Below are 25,406 nucleotides of genomic sequence, written 5' to 3'. Positions count from 1 at the left end.
TTGAAAACATTCTTGGAAATATTATTACTATAAGAACAGAATAGCTTTTGATTTTATAAAATTCCCATGTACTTGATGTAAGTGTTTGAGAATCTGTCCGTGTAACTTAGCTGTAAACACTCCCTTAATAGCTTCCCACTGTCTCATTCTCATTCAGGCATATATGAGTGCATGACCGCAGCATCCTTATTTGAAAAGGACTAACTTACTTGTTGCAGTAGTAACCAAAGCCATTCATTAAATCGAACAAAGAAAATTATCTTACACATGAGATGTACCCAATTACCTTAATAATCGAGTGCAACTAGAAATGAGGGGCCTTTTGTGTGGCATAAGGCCTAAAGTTAGGTGCTGCCTTGACATCTGATGAAACCAGGAGGGCCTCAAATGGTCTAACCGCAAGCTCCCCTCCCCACTCAGCTCCCGCAAGAAAGGTTCCTTAGCCAAGCAACCCTCCTTATCAAGGAACTAGGCACAGTGCCTGCTCATCTCTGAGCAATGGGTTTAAGTTCCCTGCCAGCCCACAGAATTATTCCAACAAACCGATCACATCCCTCCCGCAGGAACCAGAGAGCACAACGCCCTCTTGATACTGTAAAGCCTGCCTCCCATAGTTCCAGTTGTTCACTCTGGTCCCGAGTGCAGCCCTATGTGACCCTGCGTGGTGTGTGATGTCCTCCTCCACAGCTGTGAGTGTGTGTGACTAATAAACTACTGTCAATCTCATTAGTCCAGTGTTAGGTGTCATGGGTTTGGCCATCCCTGTAACTCAGAAATGGGAATTCCTTCTTCACCAATGGGGTGAATTGGAGGCTTTTAAAACATTTGCTAACCCTTTCTCAAGGCCTTTTTGCTTTGGTTTAGTTTGAAATAGTAAACATATAAATCATAAAACATAACACGTGCCCTAGGGATGGTAAGATCCCTGCTTGCCATTTCCCCCTCTTTGGTCCATTTCTTTGGCATTTCAGGGACATGTGGAAGAATTGATTTGCATACCTGATTCAAATGAATTCTGCCTACATGGCTTCTGCATTTGAAGGCTGGCTTTTAGCTCCCCAGAAGAGGGATCCTAGTCACTTAATCTTTGTGAGCCCTAGTTTCCTACTTGTAAGATGGAAATAACGTACCCATTCACTGATTAACTAGTTAACTCATTTATTTTTAAAAAATATTTGTGTTTCCAGTGAAAGTTTACACAGCAAATTAGATTCTCATCTAACAATTTCTACAAATATTGTTAAGCAACATGAATTACATTTTTTGCAATGTATCAGTGCTCTCTTTAATTGTCTTCTGGTTGCTCTTTGTCCACTACCCTAGTGTCTCTGTCCCCTTATCTTCTTATCTTTGGTTTAGAGTAATAGACTTTTGGCCTCATATAGATGGTTTTTTAATGGAGGACCATACTCACAGATAATATCCCTTTATTTTTTGTGCCAATCTGTTATTTTGCTAAAAGGCAACCTCAGGGGGATAGTTTCAGTTCAAGGTTTAAAGAGTATCTCAGGGTGATAGTCTCACAGAGTCCTCCATTCTCACCTGGTCCAGTAAGCCTGGGCTTTTTCAGAATTTGAGTTCTGTTCTGAATTTTTCTCCTGTTCTGTCAGGGTTCATCTCTTGTGGCCCTGAAAAGAATGGTCGGTTGTTGTAGTTGGGTACCATCTAGTTCTTCTGGTCTCAGGGTAGGTAAGACCATTACTCATGTAGACTATTAGCTCTGTAGGCTAGTTTCTTTTAGGATACTTTGGTTTCTTTCTTTCTCTTTCGCTCCTAATGAGTAGAGACCAATAGTTGTATCTTTGATGGCTGCTCACAAGCTTTTAAGATCTCAAATGCTACCTACTTCACTAGATGCTGAACAGAAACTTTGTGATTACAATTGATTGAATTGTCCCATGAGACTAAGGTTCTAAGCCTTCAAACCCAGAAAACTATTCCTGAAAGGTATTTGGTTATGTTTGAAAAGTATCTGTAACTGTGTCCTCTATGATTATATACGTATGCATACACATATCTGTATGTACACGTACATGTAGATACTTCTATTTGTGCACAGATATGTTGTTGTTGTTGTTAGGTGCTGTTGAGTCAGTTCTGACTCATAGCAACCCTGTGTACCACAGAACGAAACACTGCCCGGTCATGCACCATTCTCACAATCGTTGTTATGCTTGACCCCATTGTTGCACCCACTGTGTCAATCCATCTCGTTGAGGGTCTTCTGCTTTCCGCTGACCCTGTACTTTACCAAGCATGACTGATCCCTCCTGACAACATGCCCAAAGTATATAACACATGGTCTTACTGCCTTTGCTTCTAAGGATCATTCTGGTTGTACTTCAATAGTCACTATTCTTCGCCAACACCACAATTCAGAGGTGTCAGTTCTTCTTTATTCATTGTCCAGCTTTCACATGCATGTGATGTGATTGAAAATACCATGGCTTGGGTCAGGTGCACCTTAGTCTTCAAGGTGACATCTTTGCTTTTCAACACTTTAAAGAGGTCTTTTGCAGCAAATTTGCCCAATGCAACGTATCTTTTGATTTCTTGACTGCTGCTTCCATAGGTGTTGATTGCGGATCCAAGTAAAATGAAATCCTTGACAGTGTCACTCTTTTCTCCATTTATCATGATGTTCCTTATTGGTCCAGTTGTGAGGATTTTTGTTTTCTTTATGTTGAGGCGTAATCCATACTGAAGGCTGTGGTCTTTGATCTTCATTAGTAAGTGCTTCAAGTCCTCTTCACTTTCAGCAAGCAAGGTTGTGTCATCTGCATACCGAAGATTGTTAATGAGTCTTCCTCCAATCCTGATGCCCTGTTCTTCTTCATACAGTCCAACTTCTTGGATTATTTGCTCAGCATACAGATCTAATAGGTATGGTGAAAGGATACAACCTGACGCACACCTTTCCTGACTTTAAGCCAATCAGTATCCCCTTGTTCTGTCCAAACAACTGCCTCTTGATCTATGTAAAGGTTCCTCATGAGCACAATTCAGTGTTCTGGAATTCCCATTCTTCATAACGCTATCCATAATTTGTTATGATCCACACAGTCAAATGCCTTTGCATAGTCAATAAAACACAGGTAAACATCCTTCTGGCATTCTCTGCTTTCAGCCAGGATCCATCTGACATCAGCAATGACATCCCCGGTTCTACATCCTCTTCTGAAACCGGCCTGAATTTCTGGCAGCTCCCTGTCGATACACTGCTGCAGCTGCTTTTGAATGCTCTTCAGCAGAATTTCGTTTGCATGTGATGTTAATGATATTGTTCTACAATTTCCGCATTCGGTTGGATCACCTTTCTTGGGAATAGGCATGAATATGGATCTCTTCTAGTCGGTTGGTCAGGTAGCTGTCTTCCAAATTTCTTGGCATAGATATGTGCTCAGCTGTATCAACCTGTACACATATATGCCTATACATGTTCATATGTGACCATATACCAGTTTTTGATTACTGATGCTGTTGCGAAATTATATATGTCATATTCATTAGCACAAACATCCTTTTCCCTTGTGTGCTTTTTAGTGACATCATTTACTTTGGCCAACCCACTGCTGTCAAGTTGATTCCAACTTATAGCAACCCTATGGGACAGAGTAGACCTGCCTTATAGGGTTTCCAAGGAGTAGCTGGTAGATTCGAACTGCCAACCTTTTGGTCAGCAGCTGAGTGAGTTCTTAACCACTGCGCCACCAGGGCTCCTTGCTTTGGTCAAGCTGTGCTTAATTCATGTATCAGTTTAACACGTATCAAGTACCCTAAGTCCCTATTCTCAAGTTGCTCAGAGTTCAGTAAGGGAAATAGATACGTGTAATAATAGGGAGCACATCTTATTTTCCTAGCAGGTAGTAAGAGGCAGAAGTTTATCAGATGAATACTTTGATGAGCCTTTTCTGAAGCTAGGGCTCCAGGACTTGTAAGTGAATTGGTGCACTGGACTGAAAGAAACCAACAGTGCTACCCTGTGTGAAACGTTCAAAGGAATGCCTTTGTTCTTGGAAGGGTGAAGGAGGGAGGCAGGAAGGGACCAGGCACTGAACAGGTGGAGGCTGAGAGAAGAGCACCCTCAGCTGGTGGGGTAGACATGTCCAGGGAAATTTATAAAATCATGGGTGACCTAAATCCCCATTCTTCACCACCCCTGCAAAATCTCCAGTAATATTTACATCGGCTACTAGGGCTTTTGGTGTGAATGGGGTTCTTTCTGGAGAATTCAAAGGCAGCCAAACATCACAATTAAACATTTTACACATCATACTAAGTGGTTTTCAAACTGCAAGACAGGAGCCATTGGTGCATGTGAAAGGAAATTAGTGTGTCATGCCCAAACCAAAACCCACTGCTGTCGAGTCGATTCCGACTCCACGTGACCCTATAGGACAGAGTAAAACTGCCCCATAGAGTTTCCAAGGAACGCCTGGCAAATTTGGACTGCTGACCTCTTGGTTAGCAGCCATAGCACTTAACCAGGGTTTTCTGTCATGCCCAGTATTCACAAAATCAAATAGAACAGAATAGAAAAATGTCAGGTTGCCCTGCACATACAAAGGTCAGGAGGCTTTCTGAAACTTCCGTTTCAGTAACTACGTCTGTATGCATGTATGTACTGAGTCGTGATAAAAAATGTGTGTCTTTTTGTGGTTCATGGTCAAAAGTGAGAAATTCAGCATTACAATAGAATGCAATGATTACACTAGAGTTATAAAGCACATTATATCTAAGTTCCCTAGTGCTGCCCTAACACAATATATTACAAGTGGGTGGCTTTAAAGAACAGAAGTTTATTTCCTCACAGCTCAGGAGGGCGTGGCTCTAGGGGGAGGTACTTCCTTGTCTATTTCAGCTTCTGGTAGCTGCCAGTGATCCTTGTAGAAGGGTCTGTCTCCCTCTTCCCCCTTTGTGTGTTTGTGCCCATTGTCCATTTTTTTTATAACTCAGAAGTGATTAAATTTAGAACCCACCCTACTTGGATGTGACCTAATTAGCATAACAAAAACCTCTATTCCCAAACAGGATCACATCCTCAGGTTTAAGGGCAGGACTTCAATAGTACACATTTTTTTGGGAACACAATTCAATCCATAACAGTACCTAATCCAGCCTGGAATCTCAACAGCTCACTCTCCTATAACATGTTCCTAGAATCCCTGTAAAGGGAGTCTTGGCTCTACCTTTCCCAGTGTTAGGGACTAGATCCTACCCGTCTTCTCACCTCCCAGATTTCAAGGCCATGCATTTTTGCCTCTCAGCTAGGCCCCTTTAGACTGTCTTCTTCGGCCCACCCAGCCTCCCTTGGAGCGTTTCCTGGGATTTGGCCAGAACTCCATCCTGACACCAGCCCAAACTCTCAGAGCCCAGCCTGGACCACAGGAGTGGAAGGCAGGAGGGCAACACCGTCACCAGCACTTGCCCCGGGGCTGGCGGTACAGGGCCTGTTCGCCTACATTCGCTCCTCACATCCCCTCTCAAACACCCCTTCTACCCCTCGGCTAACTGCCTACCTTTGTGGAGATATGGCAAGAACCATTTGCACCATCCAGGGACTCCCTCCAAACTTAATAGCTGTCAAATTTGTCAATTTTCCTTCCTCTGAGAGTTCATTATATCATGAAATTTTCTTTCCCCCCCTGTTCTTACTGAAGTCTCAAGTTACAGCAGTTGAACATTGTCCATACCTGACCCTGTTACTCTTGCTCAGGAGCAGCCCTTGGTGTAGTGTTGTCCCTTTTTTGTTCTGGATTATTCTTTCTAAAACAGAATGACATAGTGGTTGAGAATGTGAGCTCTGAAGCCAGGCTGCCTGGGTCCAAATCATGGCCGCACTCTTTACTGGTTGTGTGACTAGGAACTGCAGCAACCCAACTGACCTCTCTGTGAGGTGCCGGGGCCATACTGGCTAGTGAGAGCCGATAGCTAAATTTTCAAGAAATTTGCATGCCTGTCGATGTTGATATCCTTCCCTGGAGAAGAACATCATGCTTGATAAAGCAGATGGTCAGCGAAAAAGAGGAAGACCTTCAAGGAGATGGATTGATACAGTGGCCGCAACCATGGGCTCAAACATAGCAACAATTGTGAGGATGGTGCCGGGCTGGGCAACATATCATTTTCAATATTGGGTCACTATGAGTTGGAGCCAACTCAATGGCACATAACGACAATAACAACTATCTCATGGAGAATTCTGTGAGAGTTAAGTAAGTTGAAAATGTTTATCTGTTGTCTTAGTTATCTAGTGCTGCTATAACAGAAATACCACAAGTGGATGGCTTCAACAAACAGAAGTTTATTCTCTCACAGTCTAGTAGGCTAGAAGTCTGAATTCAGGGCATCAGCTCCAAGGGAAGGCCTTCTCTCTCTGTCGGCTCTGGAGGAAGGTCTTTGTCATCAATCTTCCCCTGGTCTAGGAGCTTCTCAGCATAGGAACTTTGGGTCCAAAGGACGTGCTCTGCTCCTGGCGTTGCTTTCTTGGTGGTATGAAGTCTCCATCTCTCAGCTCGCTTCCCTTTCATCTCTTGTAGGATAAAAACTGATGCAGGGTACACCCCAGGGAAACTCCCTTTACATTGGATCAGAGATGTGACCTGAGTAAGGGTGTTATATCCCACCCTAATCTTCAACATAATCTAATCTTGCCTCATTAACCACAGGCAGAAATTAGGATTTATAACACATAGGGAAATTACATCAATTGCAAAATGGAGGACAACCACACAATACTGGGAATTGTGGCTTAACCAAGTTGACACATATTTTTTTGGGGACACAATTCAATCCATGACACCTGTGCATGGCAAATGCTCAGTAATTGGAGTTGCCCTTGGTATTTTCCCCATTTCACATAGTCCAATCCTTTTTGCTTCATATACTCCTTCCTGCCATAACTTCAACCACCCCCGCACCAGATCTAGGACACACATGGGTAGTAAAAAAAAAATCAAACCACTTAGCTTGATAAGGGCTTTAAAACAACTAGCTCATAACTGATAGGAAATGTGTGGTCTGATGCTGTTTATGAGGCAAACATTGATGACACATTTAAGATTAAAATTCTTCTAAATTTGGCATTGGTTTCTTTTGTTACACGTGTCTTTTGGCTAGTGGGAGAGAGAATTTCTTTGGAGTTTCTGTTTTTCTTATCCCAGTTAAGACAAAGAATGTAAAGATAGTTTATTATAGCATTTGGTGGTTCTGTAAACAAATATGTTTAAAAATTTAAATAGCTGTGTTGAAGTAATACATGAGCTGAAAATTCACATGAATTATATGCAAGTTAATGAAGACTTTGGTGAGCAAATAAACTCTTGGTAATATATTGCTGCTATCTAAGTGCTAAAAATATTACATGATAAATATCTGACTCATGCTGTTCATTAATGGATTAACGCTTACATGTATTTAAATACAAATATTATACTCATTAAACTTAAGCTCAATGTTCTCTTAAATGAGTCCTTGATTTACTCTCGGTAGGCCTAGGAGGGCTTATTTTTTATGAGTCTTCGTGATTAATGGAATATGTATATTTTAATCTAACTTTATCAGCATTTCAATTACAGCAAGTGAAAGTGTTATTAACGCACAGTCTAGCATCACATTTTCTGCAGCCAGGATGGCTTTATATTGGAGAACTGTTTAACCCAGATGCTTTGAAGTTCATCTCTTCAGGTGACTGCCCCCTTCAGAAAAAAGAAATAGCCTGCTTGTATGATGTTTACAGTGGAGTCCCTGGGTGGTGCGAATGGTCAAGCGCTGAGTTACCAAGAAAAAGCCTGCTGGTTCAAGCCCATCCAGAGGTGCCTCAGAAGAAAGGCCTGGTGACCTGCTCCTGAACAGTCACAGCCCTAAAAGCCCTAAAAACTCTATGGGTCACAACACATGGGGTCATTACGAGTCAGAGTCAACTGAATGGTAACTGGTTTCTGGTTTTTGTGACGTTTACAAAATAGCAGATGTCAACACTTAAGACGATAATGGAGCTTGAAGCAACGTGGAAACCTGCTTCCTGGATCGAGGAGACTGAACGCTATGGCTGTTGACTCTCTTCTCACTCAAGATGCCCTGATGTCACCAGACAAATACATTGTTTGCCTTGGGGAAGTCCCCCTTGCAGTGGGAATCCTTTCCAAGACTTTTTTTTTTAATCATAGGACTTGAGTCTGGGCTCAGCAACCAGATTGCAAGGAAATCAATGTAAACAGGTGGTGTCACTTCCATAGGCAAAAAGGGGCACTCCCAGAGGTGCTGGGGATGCCCCCAGGGAGAAGCGCTTCTCCCATACTTACCTGTTCCTGCTTCTCCAGGCCCCAGAGCTAGGCCTACTGGGCCGCATATGCCTTAGTTCTAATATGCGTTCTAGTAGTTTGGCCCTCTCTGAAGGGTTTTGTCCCCGCCCCTCCTCAGGCTGAGCTGGGATTTGGAGCCCAGGCTGCTCTGGCTAAACATCTGTGATGTTCTTCTGACCGCAACCGCCACCCATCCTGCTCACGGGGTCTCTGCCCTGGAGTTCCAAGGCCTGGGTTCTCCTACCCATTGGGTGCCTCAGTCTTCAGGATTAGACTCCTGGTTTGGTCTCCATCCCACGTTTTTTTCCCACAAATTCTCATTCTCCAGACCCATTACTGAATTAGAATCTTGCTCTAGCCAGGCCTGTCATGGGGGCTGGAGCCTGGCACAGTGCCTTTGTCCCAGCTCTTTGTAGGTTTATGTGTGCCCCATCCCCATGTCCAGGGTCCCTATGATGACTACCAGCCTGCCAGGATTCTTCAGCATCACCTGCCAGCATGCTTCAACTCTCCTCTGCCCACCTATCCAGTTGCCCACAATTTCAATTTGCACCCTGGGTATAAGAGATTTTCCTACTTACTCTGAGGGACTGCATGGCAGAGTGGGTAAGAGCCTATACTTGGTCACTGGACTACCTGACCTCATGCTCTGCCCTTTTAAGGGCCAAGTGACCCTGGCAGGTTATTAACCTCTTTTGCGCCTCATTTGGCCATCTTAAAATGGGTTGAATCTGAGTCCTCTTAGGGTCGAGGATTAACAAAGTGATATTTGAGTAGAAGGGCTGGCACATAATAAGCTCTACGGGTGCCATGAATGGTTAATCACTGTGAAATAAATGTGTAAGTTCTGCTTCATGAAAACAGAGTTTTTTTGCCATGACACTAAAAGTCATCTTATCAAATGTTAGAAACCTATGTGCTGTATAATTATATATATACATATAATTTTTAAAGTGTATAGTTATGCCCTAAACTGTAACTCTGAAGAAAATCAGAGCAAGCCCACGAGAGCCAAAATATGACCATGAGTATATCCCACCTGAATTTAGAGACCATCTCAAGAATAGATTTGACACATTGAACACTAGTGACCAAAGACCAGACGAGTTGTGGAATGACATCAAGGACATCATCCATGAAGAAAGCAAGATGTCACTGAAAAGACAGGAAAGAAAGAAAAGACCAAGATGGATGTCAGAGGAGACTCTGAAACTTGCTCTTGAGCGTACAGCAGCTAAAGCAAAAGGAAGAATTGATGAAGTAAAAGAACTGAACAGAAGATTTCAAAGGGCATCTCGAGAAGACAAAGTAAAGTATTATAATGACATGTGCGAAGAGCTGGAGATGGAAAACCAAAAGGGAAGAACACGTTCGGTGTTTGTCAAGCTGAAAGAACTGCAGAAAAAATTCAAGTCTTGAGTTGCAATAGTAAAGGATTCCATGGGGAAAATATTAAATGATGCAGGAAGCATCAAAAGAAGATGGAAGGAATACACAGAGTCATTATACCAAAAAGAATTAGTCGACATTTAACCATTTCAAGAGGTGGCATATGATCAGGAACCGATGGTACTGAAGGAAGAAGTCCAAGCTGCTCTGAAGGCATTGGCGAAAAACAAGGCTCCAGGAATTAATGCAATATCAATTGAGATGTTTCAACAAACAGATGCAGTGCTGGACATGCTCACTTGTCTATGCCAAGAGATATGGAAGACAGCTTCCTGGCCAACTGATTGGAAGAGATCCATATTTATGCCTTTTCCCAAGAAAGGTGATCCAACCGAATGTGGAAATTATAGAACAATATCATTAATATCACACGCAAGCAAAATTCTGCTGAAGATCATTCAAAAACGGCTGCAGCAGTATATCAACAAGGAACTGCCAGAAATTCAGGCTGGTTTCAGAAGAGGACATGGAACCAGGGATATCATTGCTGATGTCAGATGGATCCTGGCTGAAAGCAGAGAATACCAGAAGGATGTGTACCTGTGTTTTATTGACTATGCAAGGGCATTTGACTGTGTGGATCATAACAAACTATGGATAACACTGCGAAGAATGGGAATTCCAGAACACTGGATTGTGCTCATGAGGAACCTTTACATAGATCAAGAGGCAAGGGGATACAGATTGGTTTAAAGTCAGGAGAGGTGTGCGTCAGGGTTGTATTCTTTCACCATACCTATTCAATCTGTATGCTGAACAAATAATCCGAGAAGCTGGACTATATGTAGATGAATGGGGCATCAGGATTGGAGGAAGACTCATTAACAACCTGCATTATGCAGATGACACAACCTTGCTTGCTGAAAGTGAAGAGGACTTGAAGCACTTACTAATGAAGATCAAAGACCACAGAGCCTTCAGTATGGATTACACCTCAACATAAAGAAAAGAAAAATCCTCACGACTGGACCAATGAGCAACATCATGATAAACGGAGAAAAGATTGAAGTTGTCAAGGATTTCATTTTACTTGGATCCACAATCAACAGCCATGGAAGCAGCAGTTAGGAAATCAAAAGACGCATTGCTTTGGGCAAATCTGCTGCAAAGGACCTCTTCAAAGTGTTGAAGAGCAAAGATGTCACCCTGAACACTAAGGTGCACCTGACCCAAGCCATGGTATTTTCAGTCACATCATATGCATGTGAAAGCTGGACAATGAATAAGGAAGACCGAAGAAGAGTTGATGCCTTTGAATTGTGGTGTTGGCGAAGAATATTGAATATACCATGGACTGCCAAAAGAACAAGCAAATCTGTCTTGAAAGAAGTGCGGCCAGAATGCTCCTTAGACGCAAGGATGGCGAGACAGCATCTTCCATACTTTGCACATGTTGTCAGGAGGGATCAGTCCCTGGAGAAGGACATCATGCTTGGCGGAGTACAGGGTCAGCGGGAAAGAGGAGGACCCTCAAGGTGGATTGACACAGTGGCTGCAACAATGAGCTCAAGCATAACAACGGTTGTAAGGATGGCGCAGGACCGGGCAGTGTTTCTTTCTGTTGTGCTTAGGGTCGCTATGAGTTGGAACTGACTCGACGGCACCTAACAACAAACTGTAAGTAACCTTTAGAAGCAGCTGGTCTTGCTTCACATAATTGTATTTAGGTGATCAGGCTCCCTGAAACACTTGAAACTTGTTCTTTCAGAAAACAACCTAAGATTAAAGAACATGTCCTGTTTCCAAGACTCCAGAGGCCTTACAATCATGGCTCACTGATCTTGCGATTGTTTTAACAAGATTTCTATTTTCTATTCCTTATGATGTTTGAGCACATATTACTCTCTTGTAAGATTTATGTATTCTGACATAATTGTAAACCAACCAAAATTTTTTTGTTCAAAGTTCCTGATGAAATTATATATAAAGCCAAAAAACCCAGACTCATTGCTGTCGAGTTGATTCCAACTCATAACGACCCTATAGGACCGAGTAGAACTACCCCACACGGTTTCTAAGACTGCCTGGTGGATTCGAACTGCTGACCTTTTGGTTAGCAGCCATAGCTCTTAACCGCTATGCCACCAGGATTTCCAAATTGTATGTAAGTACCCTGAAAATCTTAATTAATCTTAATGTTGTGTTGCCCAACTTTAAAGTTGTCTATTAAACCTGCACAGCAGTCTGTAATGGTGTTCTGAGTTGTTTATTTTTGACAGTGCTGAACTACTAGTCGAAACGTTGATGGTTCAAACCCATCAAGAAGCACCTCAGAAGAAAGGCCTGAGATTAAAAATTCAAAAGATTACCGCCTTGAAAACCCTATGGAGCAGTTCTACTCTGCACACGTGGGGTCACCATGAGTTAGAATTGACTCAACAGCAATTAATAACAAGGATCTGACAATTAAACTAGTAATTTGTGCCTGGACACTTCCAAGCTCTCTTAACCTTGTGCTTCAACCCCCCTGGTTGAGCCCCCAGTGGTTTCCTAGACCATCTTAGATCACTTCTATTATGGGCTGAATATGTCCCCCATTAAAATATGCATTGCAATCCTAACCCCTATATCTGTGGAAAGGGGAGCCCTGGTGGCACAGTGGCTAAGCACTTAGCTGCACACTGGTGGTTTGAATCCACCACCTGCTCGGCAGGAGGAAGATGTGGCAGTCTGCTTCCATGAAGATTACAGTCTTGGAAACCCGATGGTGCAGTTCTACTCTGTCCTATGGGGTTGCTATGAATCAGAATTGACTTGACGGCAACGGATTTTATACCTGTGCATGTGATCCTGTTTGGAAATTGGGTTTACTTTGTTATGTTAATTAGGTCATACCAGAGTAGAGTGAGTTCTAAATCTAATCACTTCTGAGTCATAAAAAAAAGCAGAATAGACACAGATATACACACAATGGGGAAGGCAGATGCCATGGTAGAATCGGCTACAAGCTACGGAACCAAGGAATGCCTGGGACTACCTGCCAAGACTCTGATTTGGACTTTCAGCCTCTAGGACTGTGAGAAAACATATTTTTGTTCTTTTAAAGCCATGCACTTCTGGTATTTGTTACAGCAGCATTGGGTAACTAAGCTAACATCCCTCGCCCAAGTCAGGCTGGGCCGGCAAGTGGAATTCCTTACCAACCCAGCCTGAGCCACAACAGTCATTCCTTCTCACCTTTCCTGACAGCAACCTTCATGAGCTGACATTGTGCAGTTGGGGTCCAGCCTGTGCTGTCTCCATCCAGTGTGTATTCATTTAAAATCGTCAGAGGTAAAATCCAGAAGCTAAGAGATAGGGAAGTCAGTTCATCACAAAAAGACAGCATGGCTTGTTTACAGTTAGAAATGGCAAGCGATGTCTAAACCACCAGGAGACCCTTACTAGTTTACCCTCTTGGATAAATACTATAGTCTTAGGCCCTGGTTGGTACAAATAGTTAATGTTCTCAGCTACTAACCAAAAGGATGGGGTCCAAGCCCACCCAGAGGCATCTTGAAAGAAAGGCCTGGTGATTTACTTCTAAAAAGTCAGCCATTGAAAACCCTATGGAGCACATTTGTACTCTGACAAACATGGGATTGCCATGAGCTGAGGTCAACTTGATAGCAACTGGTTTGGTTTTTCATAGATCCTAAATGTTTTACACCTCAACATAAATAAAACAAAAATTCTTACAGCCAGACCAATAAGTAACATCATGATAAATGGAGAAACATTGAAGTTGTCAAGGATTTCATTTTACTTGGATTCACAATCAACGCCCATGGAAGCAACCGTCAAGAAATCAAATGGTGTATTGCATTGGGTAAATCTGGTGCAAATGATCTCTTTAAAGTGTTAAAAAGCAAAGACATCACCTTGAGGACTAAGGGGCACCTGACTCAAGCCACAGTATTTTCAATCGCCTCATATGCATGTGAAACCTGCACAATGAATAAGGAAGACGGAAGAACTGATGCATTTGAATAACGGTATTGGCAAAGAATATTGAGTACATATATCATGGACTACCAGAAGAATGAACAAATCGGTCTTGGAAGAAGTACAGCCAGAGTACTCCTTAAAAGCAAATATGGTGAGACTTTGTCATATTCTTTGGGCATATGATTAGGAGGGACCAATCCCTGGAGAAAGACATCATGCTTGGTAGAGGGTCAGCTAAAAAGATGAAGACCCTTGATGAGATGGACTGATGCAGTGGCTGCAACAATGGGCTTAAACATAGCAATGATTGTGAGGATGGTGCAGGACTGGGCAGTGTTTCGTTCTGTTGTACACGGCACTATGAGTTGGAACCAACTCAATGGTGCCACCACCACCAATAAATGTTTTACCTAACACTTTGACCTCCTTCAAGCGAATATTATCACCACCGCTCTGAAATAGCAATTTTGAAGTTTACAAACTTTGAAATACAGGCTTGCCTTCCCCCTTTGCTGCTGCTTCCCTGCATGTCATGAGGTCCTTTCTACATAAAAGTCTTAGGTTGTAGTCGTGCACAAAAAAGCCTGTAACTCTGATGTGTTAAGTTACCGGGGTGTAATGGCTGCTGAGAACATTTTACTTTCCCTTCTTCCTGCAATGCATCTTTGATAAATGACAGACTGACATAGCAGGCAGCTGATCAGGTGGGCAGAGGAGAGTTGGGGCTGAAGGTGGCCTGTTTCTACAACAATCGTTAACAAGGTAAATACAGTTAGTCCCTGTTTATTGAGTATGTATTACGTCCCAGTCAGTGCTAAGTGCTTATGTTATTTCATTTAATCCTCAAAAGCTCCCCATGAAATAGGTGTTATTATCCTCATTTTACTAGAGGAGGAAACTAAAAGTTAGAGAGGTGGTAAAGCTAGTAGGGGCAGAGTCAGGATTTGAACTCAAGTCTTAACTGTAAAGCATTGGCTCTAACCACTCCGATTTTTTTTGTCTGTTAAGTCCCTACTAGTTCAATCATTATTTCTCTATTAAATGAGGCCCCTCCTTTCTTCTTGTGTTTTTCTGGTGTCTATGTAATTTTAAGAACAACCAGAATGCTCCTTAGAAGCAAGGATGGCAAGATTACGTCTCACGTACTTTGGACATGTTATCAGTAGGGACCAGTCCCTGGAGACGGGCATCATGCTTAGTAAGGTAGAGGGTCAGCGAAAAAGAGGAAGAGCCTCAACAAGATGAATTGACACAGTGGTTGCAGCAGCGGGCTCAACCATAACAACGACTGTGAGGATGGTGCAGGACCCGGCCGTGTCTTGTTCTGTTGTACGTAAGAGTTGCTATGAGTTGGAACTGACTTGATGGCACCTGAAAACAACAACAATGTAATTTTAACTAAAGGGAGATGTGACTGTGTAGAGCGGCACTTCCGAGCGTTAAAGAGCAGTAGTGGTTAAAATGAAAAGCCACCAATTATTCGATCCGGAAACGGGTATCGTAAAAGTGACATCCTCTACAAGGAATGGACTCATTTATTCTATTCCAGAGATTGGTTTACACTTAAAATTGAGTTGAATGAATTTCTTAATTTACTTAAACACACACACGCAAACACACAAAGACCAAAAAATAAAATAAGATAAAATATAAGAGCAAGGAAAAAGTTCCAAGTAAATGATCAGAATATTTTCCCAGGATTTGGAAAGAAAAATCAGACAATTAACACTTGCACAAACCTGGCTGTGGCAATCATAGGTCTCTTTTCTCCCAGAGACTTAAATACCCTCTATTAAAATAATGGGCATGAGACATGAACGAGACCTACCAATGTTAGCTTTATGCTTCACGGGACGCCGTTTCTTTCCTCTTCAAGCTGTTCTTTTCTTTCTTCCCCAGAAGTGACCCTCCTCTGGCCTTAATTACCACAATTAAACTGCTGCGCAGCTACACAGTGCTGAGGGGCATTCATAGCATGCAGGTGCTTTATGGCTTTTAAATGGCAAGTAAACAGAACCATACTATAAAATCAATAAATAGTGCTTCAGGTTTTCTAGTAGCTTTTTTTTTTTTGTAAATGGAGTTCTGAGTTGATGAAAGAGTTTTCTGGCTTTTAAACTCCTTGGTCTAACAACAGGCAGTATGGTAGTAATGTTGGAAGGACTGGTTTGCATTCAAATCTGGTCACTTAGTGGTTATCTGGAGTCCCTGGATAGTGCAAACAGTTAACCTACTTGGCTGCTGTCATGGATTGAATTGTGTCCCCTAAAATATCTGTCAGCTTGGCTAGGTCATGATTCCCTTTTATGATTGTATGACTGTTTTACCATTTTATCTTCTGATGTGATTTCCCTATGTGTTGTAAATCCCATCACTATGATGTAATAAGATGGATTATTGATGAGGTCTACAAGACTAGATAGTGTCTTAAGCCGATCTCTTTTGAGATATAAAAAAGAGAAGTGAGCAGAGAGACATGGGGACCTCATACCACCAAGAAAGCAGTGCTGGGAGTAGAGTACGTCCTTTGGACCTGAGGTTCCTGTGATGAGATGCTCGCAGACCAAGGGAAGACTGATGACAAGGACCTTCCTCCAGAGCTGACAGAGAGAGAAAGCCTTTACTTGGAGCTGGTGACCTGAACGCGGACTTCTAGCTACTGGACTGTGAGAGAATAAACCTGTCTTTGTTAAAGCCATCCACTTGTGGTATTTCTGTTATAGTAGCAGTAGAAGAATAAGACAGCTGCTAACCGAAAGGTTGGAGGTTCGAGTACACCCGGTAGTACCTTGGAAAAAAGGCCTGGTGGTTTATATCTAAAAGACCAGCCATAGAAAACCCTATGGAACACATGGCGCTGCCCTGAGTTAGAGTCAACTCCACAGTGTCTGGTTTGGTTTTTGGTTTAGTGTTTGGCCAGCCTTGAACAAGTGACTTAAGTTGAACCTCAGTTTCCTTCTACACCTATGAGGCATACACCCATACAGACTGAGAATAACAAATCTCACAACTGTTGTAAGGATTAAAAAATGAACTGCTTTGCTGAGTACCTGCACATGTGAGCACTCAACAATTTCCTTCCTCCTTTTCTCAATTCTACCCTGTCCTACAGGATTGCTATGAGTCGGGATCGACTTGACAGCAATGGGTTTGGTTTGGTCTCTTGGTTGGAAGATCTGGTGGTGCAGTGATTAAGTGCTTGGCTGCGAACTGAAAGGTCAGCGGTTCGAATCCACCAACACTCCATGCGAGAAAGATGTGGCATAGTCTGCCCTATGGGGCAGTTCTACTCTGTCCTACAGGGTCGCTGAGTTGGAATCAACTCGATGGCAATGGGTTTCCCTTGGTTACTGTTGCACAGGGCCTTTTGAGGGTTCATATAAACTGGTTAGCAGCTTACAGCAAACCGCTAAGGAGATGCACTGAATGTCAAAAAAAAGTATTAGTAGCACTTACAGTCATTTACTCGGACAATACTTACCGAGTGTCTATCAGGTGACATTTTAAGTGAGGGAGAAACAATGATGAGTAAAATGAGGGCCTCTGCTCTCAGCGTTACAGTGTAGTGGGGAGACAGATCTTCACTGAGTAATTGCATATACAAATGTAAAACTGTAACAAAGACAAATCTGTAAAGGAAAGGTTTGTACACCATGAGTTGGAACCTTACTTGAGGCAACTAACAACAACAGCAACAGGCCTATAAACAAATTTGACCTGGTCAGAGGTCAGGGAAGGCTGAGCCTTTAGTAATGCTTGAGTTGAGATCTAAAAAATAAGTAGAGGTTAAGCTGGCAAAGCAGGGAGAGGAGAGTGTGCTAGGCAGAGGAGGCAGGAGGTGCAAAGGCCCTGTGGCAGAGAGAACAGGGCTTGTAAGGTAGGCTTGACTACGACTAGGGAGGATGCAGCACAGGGTTTTGAGGGGGAGTGTGGCATGAATGTGAGGCTGGAGGGTAAGCAGGAGCCAGAACATGCAGGGCTTTGTGGTCACCCTATGTCACCAGGGAATCTTTGATGGTAAGTGGTTACAATAATACCGGCAGATGTTTAATCACTACACATGGCCTTAAAATTTTTAAAGCTAGTAAATTACAGCTAAAACAGAATCAAGTGTAGGGATTTTATTAGGAACCACCTGGGATGTCAGGCTGTGACCAGTGGAAGTCAACACTGATTTATCCGCATTTACCTCTAGAAGCGTTAAAGTCTTGCAGCACCCAGCTTACCGGCCATCACTGCTGCTGTAGTCCACACCCTTGTCCTGGAGGGCAGAGCAGGGTGCCATCAGGGGACACAGCTGAAACTTGGGGTTGGATAGGTAGCCTTGTTCTGATCCTCCATAAAAACCACCTTGAAGAGCTGAAAGAAATGGCAATGTAAATAAAGTCTTTGTAATCTATTAGCCAGTTGCTATGGAGTCAATTCCAATTCATGGTGACCCCATGTGTGTCAGAGAACTGTGCTCCATGGGGTTTTCAGTGGCTGATTTTTTGGAAGCAGATCACCAGGCCTTTCTTTCAAGGCACCTCTGGGTGAATTCGAACCTCTAACCTTTCAGTTAGCATTAACTGTTTGCACCATCCAGGTGTAATCTATTATTCACATTCTTCTTAGGTCAAAATATTAGCTGTTATAACCAGCATTATTATTTTAGTCTCAACTTTGAAAAGCCACCAGAACAAAGTTCTTTCTGACCTTTGGTGTGCTCACCTCCCATGGCTCCCTCAGAGGAGGCAGCTGACAATTCATCAATTCATTGTTGAGTTCCGCGGGGGCTGGAGTGCAAAATCAAAGGTAAGACGTTTTGACTCATGTAGCAGGGGACCCAGCATGAAGCCACTCTGTGATCTCCCTGTGACTCAGCGTGTCAGAACTGAGAGAAGGAAACGGCAGAGTTTGCTTGGTAGCTGAGAGCATGTGGGACACCACTGGGAACCCTCTGGAGCTGGAGGGTTGAAGGGGGCTGGAGCTTCCCGGGGGTGGGAGCAGAGCCAAAGCAGCAGCTTGTGACACCAGCTGTGTCTCCAGGCTGGTGTGGACTGGGAGGCTGGGGTTGCGTTTAGAAGACGAGTCATCACAGAGCAAGTTGGTGTTGATACTAGGACTTTGTGGCAGGCTAGTCCCTCTATTCACTCCTGATGTTCAGAAAGCAGAAAAGGCCGAGAGGGTGGCATCTGCCTCATCACAGAGAGGTTGATCCAAGTGAGAAATCCCAATAGGATTCCTGACTGCTGCCCCAAAAGACAAATTCCACAGAGTGGCATTCCCATGTCCTATTCACAGGGAGCCCTCTGCTAGCTGTGGGTCGTAAGTATTTTGGATTTCGACATGCTTACTTGATGTTGTCAAGCACTCTTAAATTGCCCTGTTAATGTTATATCTAAATAGGAGTGAAAAGTTGAGCAAAGTGCCAAAAAAGAAACAAAAAAGTTTTTTGGTTGTTGGCCACAGAAACCAACTTTTTATTGAAGTATAACATACATACAGAAAAGTGCACAAATCATTAAGCGTATATAGCATGGAGAATTTTCACAAACTGAATACACCCAGGTAGCCAACACCACATCAAGAAACAGAACATTCCAGAAGCTCCCGTTCTGGTTACCATCACCTCAAGAGAAATTACAATTCCTACTTCCAACAGCATAGATTAGTTTTGCCAGTTTTGTACTTTCTATACATGGAATCACATAGTATGTATGTATTCTGCTCTATCTCGCTCAGCATCGGGCTTGTGCGATTCATCCACGTTGTGGTGTGTACTTGCAGACCATTCGTTCTCATTGCTGTGTAGGATTCCCTCGTGTGAATATACCATAATTTATTCATCCATTCAACACAGGCATTTGGGTACTTTCTAGTTTGGGGTTACGATGAAGAGTGCTTCTGTGAACGTGCTAGTATGTGTCTTCTGGTGGATATACGCACATATTTCTGTTGGGTATACACCTGGGAATGGAACTGTTAGGTCATAGGGCATGTACACTGAACTCGAGCTATTTCATGGAAGAAAAGGGAATTTATTGGATGGGGCCTAAAGGATCAAATAATTGACAGGAAGCTAGAAGGGAAAGCTAGGAAGGTGTATGGGAGCCGAGACAGCTCTTGGGGCCAAGGAGAGGAATAAGAATCGCTTGCCCAGGACTCTGCCTGCCCTGAACCTCGTCACCAGTGGACACCACCATCCCTACAGACTGCCAGCCCTGGACACCACCACAGCAACCATGAAATCAGCTTCACATCCCTTTGTTTCTGTGTCACTTGCTCCAGGTTCACAGTCCCAAATGGCAAGTCCAAGCAGCCCCTCCCAGGTCACTGGCCACTTCTACTGGTGCAGCGCTGGCAGGGGGTGCACCTAAGAGAGACGATCTTCCTACCTCAGCTCCCACAGGGGAGGTGGCAGTGTATCTCACCAAATCTATACACAAGGCATCATCTCATCAAATCTATACACAAGGCATCATCTTCCCAAACAGGAGGGGAGGTCAGATGTTGGCCAGCCAAAGAGAAAACAAAAAAATGACAAGTGTGTGCTGCAGGCACACACCATGTGTGAGCAGGTTTTATTTCATTCACCTTCCAATGGCCATTAAAAGGGACAAGGGCACTCACTCACGTGTTTGTGTACCTCCTCTCCCACGTGCAGGAGCCTGCCCTTGACCGGGGAGCACTCACTTTCAGGGACACCTTGGAGGGGAAGGAAGTCACGCACATTGCCTTAAGACTGAAAGGCTGAGGTGTAGCAAAAGGACGAAAAAGCACCTCTTAAGAGAGGAGGAAAAGGAAAAATGGAAAGCGGCATGGTGGGCAGAATGTGGAGGCATGGTCAAGGGAGAAACAAAGAGGAGAAGGCTTGGTGGAAGATGAAAACCACATATTTTCGTGGCCTGATTTCACCAAGCATCTGTTCTGTCCCACTTTCCTGGCTTCTCTGGTGTGCTTTCATGGATTGCGCTTTGCCTTATCAGGTTAATGATGTTGACACGGACAATAGAACAAAGGGACCCTGGTCATAAACCAAGATACAGGAGAATCGGAGTCTTATTAGCACACATGGCACACGGGTCTTCTTGAGCTCGAGCATGTGGCTTTCTAACAACACTGGCATTATCAGCGAGCTTTAACGAAGCCAGGAGTGGGTTTCAACAAAAGAGTCAAAGAATTAAAATGTACTAAAGCCATTTACAAGAGGAGCAAGTCATTAATTGATCTGAAAATCAGAGATGCTTCTTCATAGGCAATTTTTTATTATTCCTCCAACTAAACCATGCTATCTTTGAAGCCACTTCATTCTTCCCTACATTAGATCTGGGCAGTTAGTACATTTATATTTTAAATAATAATCAGAGCTTTTATCTATGAAGCACCTCTCTATTTATCCCTAGACAGAAAGGCAGGAGTAATTACCATGATCTTCAGCTTGCAGATTAGAACATTTTAGGCCCACAATGGCTACATCTCTATATCCCACGGCACTGCTGTCAGAGCCAGGGAGAAAGTCAGTTTCCAAACACATGGCACTGAGCAAACCTAGACAAAGAGCTCTCTGCCCCGTGCTGTGTCCTTCTCTTTCATCAGGGGTGGTAGGATTTTTTAGGTGAGCCTGCAGGTTTGCTCAGAAAACCAAGGGCTAATTCACTGCTGTCTAGCCTTCCCCTAGGATCCGAGTACTGTCTTCCAGGAACTTCCAGAATATGGGGTCAACATGCCTCCTACCGGAAAGAGGGGAGGAGCAGTGTGCAGCTGAGTAGACCATGGACGGTATAATACAGGTGTTTTCGGCAGCGGGTGCAGCTCAGGTTGTCTGCAGGGGAACCTGTGTGGTGTAAGTGGAAGGCAGCACAGCTCAGGGGATAAGAGAGAGGATTCTGGGGCCAGACTTCCTGTACTCAAATCCCAGTTTTCCTGTTTACTATCCTAACCTTGGGCAAATGACTCACTCTCTCTGTGTCCCAGTTACTTAGCTCTGCCTCAGTTTCCTTATCTCTAAAGCAGGCATACACTCTTGGGATTGTTGGAGGACTGATCAAATGCCTACATGGGAATGCTTAGACCAGTGTCTGGCGCAGAGCAAGCTGGTGCCACGTGACAGCCCTCAGGGCAGGAGCTGCTCTGGTGAAGCCCCATGAGGCCTCGGGCAGACAGGAGGGAGCAGGCAAAGGTGGCATCTGGAGAGGTCACAGCTGTCAAATGTGCTAAAACACTCACCTAACATCTATGTTTGTCGAAGGACCACCTATAAAAGGGTCAATAATTAGCCGTGGGAAAGCAGGGGCAAGGACGCCCCCAGCAGGGTCTGGAACATACCATCCTAGGAAGATACAAATTAAGAAAACCATTCCAATCCTCTGGATTATTTTCTCTGAACAGGGTGATGGAAAAGCAGGAAAGAGAATTTCCAGAGCAGCTCTCTCCTGGAAAGGAGGTGGAAACTTTCCACATGTATTTCTATTGCTTGAAATACTCCAATTTAAAACAGAACTACTTTGAATGGGGGAATCTCGGGCAGTTTTCTTTCCAATAAGTTATCCACTGAAATGTGCTAACTTTATGTGTTTGAACTTGGAGATCGTTGTTTAAAAAATTTAAACCTCTAAGTCCATATTCATTTTTACTTGGTGCATTTGCTATCTGGCTAAAGACGTCTATTTCTTTGTGAGTAATGAAAATGAAATTGAATGCAATGCAAAAGAACAAGTGAAAAGCCAGGTAAACTTGGGCAGTGGTTCTGGGTAGGGCATGGGCTGGGCTCGCTAAGGCTCAGAGCATGCGTGGTCTCTACAGGGAGGTTCACGGACAGACATGGAGACATTTCCTCACACAGGGACTTAGAGGATGGTACAGAAGAACTTCTTCTCTCGGAAGGGGTTTTCTGACACAGGCACCGGGATGATGAGGGGGTCTTCCCGTACGTGGGCTTCACAGTAAGCCAGCAAGTCGGCTGCTGCCTGGGAGACCTGCGAGGAGAGAAGAGCACAGGGTTGGTGAGGGTGGTCCAATGAGGATGTGTCCCCGACAGCCTCCAACCTGGAGGGAGGGTCCGTGCAGACCTGGGGAGACAGGCTTGAAACCAGCCTCCAAAGTAGGAGATGCTGCCCTGGGAAGATGCAGGTCAGCATGCAGAGGGGAATGGGTTAAATAGAGGGTCTAGGCCAGCAGCCTTACAGTTACTCTGCTAATGTTTCTCAAGGATAAAGCACAGTGCCACCCTGGCCATGCCAGTGTGACTTATTGTTGGTGTCACTGAAATCTACTCTCACAGCCAACATACCAAAAACAAACAAAAAAACCCAGTTGCCATGGATTCTGATACATGGAGACCCAGTGCGTGTCAGAGTAGATCTGTGCTCCATAGGATTTTCTTTTTCTTTTTTAAAAAATATTTTTAAAAGTTTACACAGCAGACTGTTTGCAGTTAGGTGACATCCAGCCGGTTCCAACTCATAGCGACCCTATGGACAACAGAAGGAAACACTGCCTAGTCCTGCACCATCCTCACAATCATTTTTCTGCTTAAGCCCACTGTTGTAGCCACTGTGTCAATTCGTTTCATTGAGGGTATTCCTCTTTTTTGCTGACCCTCCACCTTACCAAGTGTCTTAGTTATACAGTGCAGCTATAACAGAAATACCACAAGTAGATGGCTTTAACAAAGATAAATTTATTTCCTCACAGTTTAGGAGGTTAGAAGTGTGTATTCTGGTGCCAGCTCCAGGGGAAGGCTCTCTCTCTGTTAGCTCTGGGGGAAGGTCCTTGTCATCTATCTTCCCCTGATCTAGGAGCTTCTTAGCACAGGAACTCTGGGACCAAAGGACACACTCTGCTCCTGGTGCTGCTTTTTTGGTGGTATGAGGTTCCCATGTCTCTCTGCTCTCTTCTCTCTTTTATATCTCAAAAGAGATTGGCTTTAGACAAAACTTAATGTTATAGATTGCGTCCTGCATCATTAATATAACTGCTGCTAATCCCAGCTTATTAGCATCATAGAGGTAGGATCCACAACCCATGGGAAAATCACATCAGATGACAAAATGGTGGAGAATCATACAATACCAGGAATCATGGACTAGCCAAGTTGACACACATTTTTTTGGAGAGACAAAATTCAATCCATGACTCCAAGTATGATACCCTTCTACAGGGACTGGACTCTCCTGATAACATGTCCAAACTACGTGAGATGAAACCTTGGCATCCTTGCTTCTAAGGAGCATTCTGGCTGTACCTCTTCCTAGACAGTCCATGGTATAGTCAATATTCTTTGCCAACACCATAATTCAAAGGCATCAATTCTTCACAGGTCTTCTTTATTCACTGTCCAGCTTTTGTATGCATATGAGGTGACTGAAAACACCGTGACTTGGGTCAGGCGCACCTCAGTCCTTAATGTGACATCTTTGCTTTTTAAACACTTTAAAGAGGTCTTTTGCAGCAGATTTTCTCCATGAAATGCCTTAAGTTTGTGACTGCTGCTTCTGTGGGTGTTGACTGTGAATCCAAGTAAAATGAAATCCTTGACATCCTTGATGCTGCTTAGCGGCCCAGTTGTGAGGATTTTTGTTTTCTTAGTGTTAAGGTATAATCCATACTGAAGGTTGTAGTCTTTGATCTTCACCAATAAGTGCTTCAAGTCCTCTTCACTTTCAGCAAGCAAGGTAGCGTCATCTGCATATCTTAGGTTGTTAATGGGTCTTCCTCCAATTCTGATCCCTCATTCTTCTTCATATAGCTGGACTTCATATAATCCAACTTCTCAGATTATTTGCTCTGCATACAGATTGAATAAGTACAGTGAAATGATATAACCCTGATGCACACCGTTCCTGATTTTAAACCACACAGTATCCCCTTGGTCTGTTCCAACAACTGCCTCTTGATCTATGTACAGGTTCCGCATGAGCACAATTAAGTGTTCTGGAATTCCCATTCTTCCTATTGTTATCCATAATTTGTTATGATCCAAACAGTTGAACGTCTTGCATAGTCAATAAGACAATAGTAAATATCTTTTTTTTGTATTCTCTGCTTTCAGCCAAGATCCGTCTGACATCAGCAATGATATCCCTCATTCCATGTCCTCTTCTGAATCTGGCTTGAATTTTTGGCAGTTCCCTGTTGATGTACTGCTGCAACTGCTTTTGAATGATCTTCAGTAAAATTATACTTGTGTGTGATATTAATATTGTTTGATAATTCCTGCATTTTGTTGGATCATTTTTCTTTGGAATGGGCACAAATATGGATCACTTCCATTCGGTTGGCCAGGTAGCTGTCTTCCAAATTTTTTGGTGTAAACGAGTGAGTACTTCCAATGCTGCATCTGCTTGTTGATACTTCTCAACTGGTATTCTGTCAATTCCTGGAGCCTTGTTTTTTGCCAATGTCTTCAGTGCAGCTTGGACTTCTTCCTTCAGTACTATTGGTTCTCTATCATATGCTACTTCCTGAAATGGCTGAATGTCAACCAATTCTTTTTGGTACAGGAAATCTGTGTATTCCTTTCATCTTCTTTTGACGCTTCCTGCGTCATTCAATTTTTGCCCATAGAATCCTTCAATATTGCAACTCGAGGCCTGAATTCTTTCTTCAGTTCTTTCAGCTTGAGAAATGCCAAGTGTGTTCTTCCCATCTGGTTTTCTAACTCTAGGCCTTTTGCATATTTCTTTATAATACTTTGCCTTTTTGAGCTACCCTGTGAAATCTTCTGTTTAGCCCTCTTACTTCGTC

General features: G+C 43.4%; 1 protein-coding gene across 2 annotated transcripts in view; it reads right to left on the bottom strand.

Annotated features, from left to right (window-relative positions):
- Positions 1-19,162: 19,162 nt before the first annotated feature.
- GNG4 (G protein subunit gamma 4) overlaps positions 19,163-25,406 on the bottom strand; it is a 101,823-nt gene continuing 95,579 nt past the window's right edge. For both annotated transcript variants that reach the window (XM_049868692.1, XM_049868693.1), the window contains one exon: positions 19,163-22,636. In XM_049868692.1, coding sequence (XP_049724649.1) covers positions 22,508-22,636 — 129 coding nt within the window. In that variant the 3' untranslated portion in view covers positions 19,163-22,507. The remainder of the gene's footprint in view (positions 22,637-25,406) is intronic.

This window comes from Elephas maximus, chromosome 24 (genome assembly GCF_024166365.1).
Source record: "Elephas maximus indicus isolate mEleMax1 chromosome 24, mEleMax1 primary haplotype, whole genome shotgun sequence".
In the NCBI taxonomy this organism is placed as follows: Eukaryota; Metazoa; Chordata; class Mammalia; order Proboscidea; family Elephantidae; genus Elephas; species Elephas maximus.
Note: the sequence above shows the minus strand (reverse complement) of the source record. Positions and strands in the feature narration are given on the sequence as shown.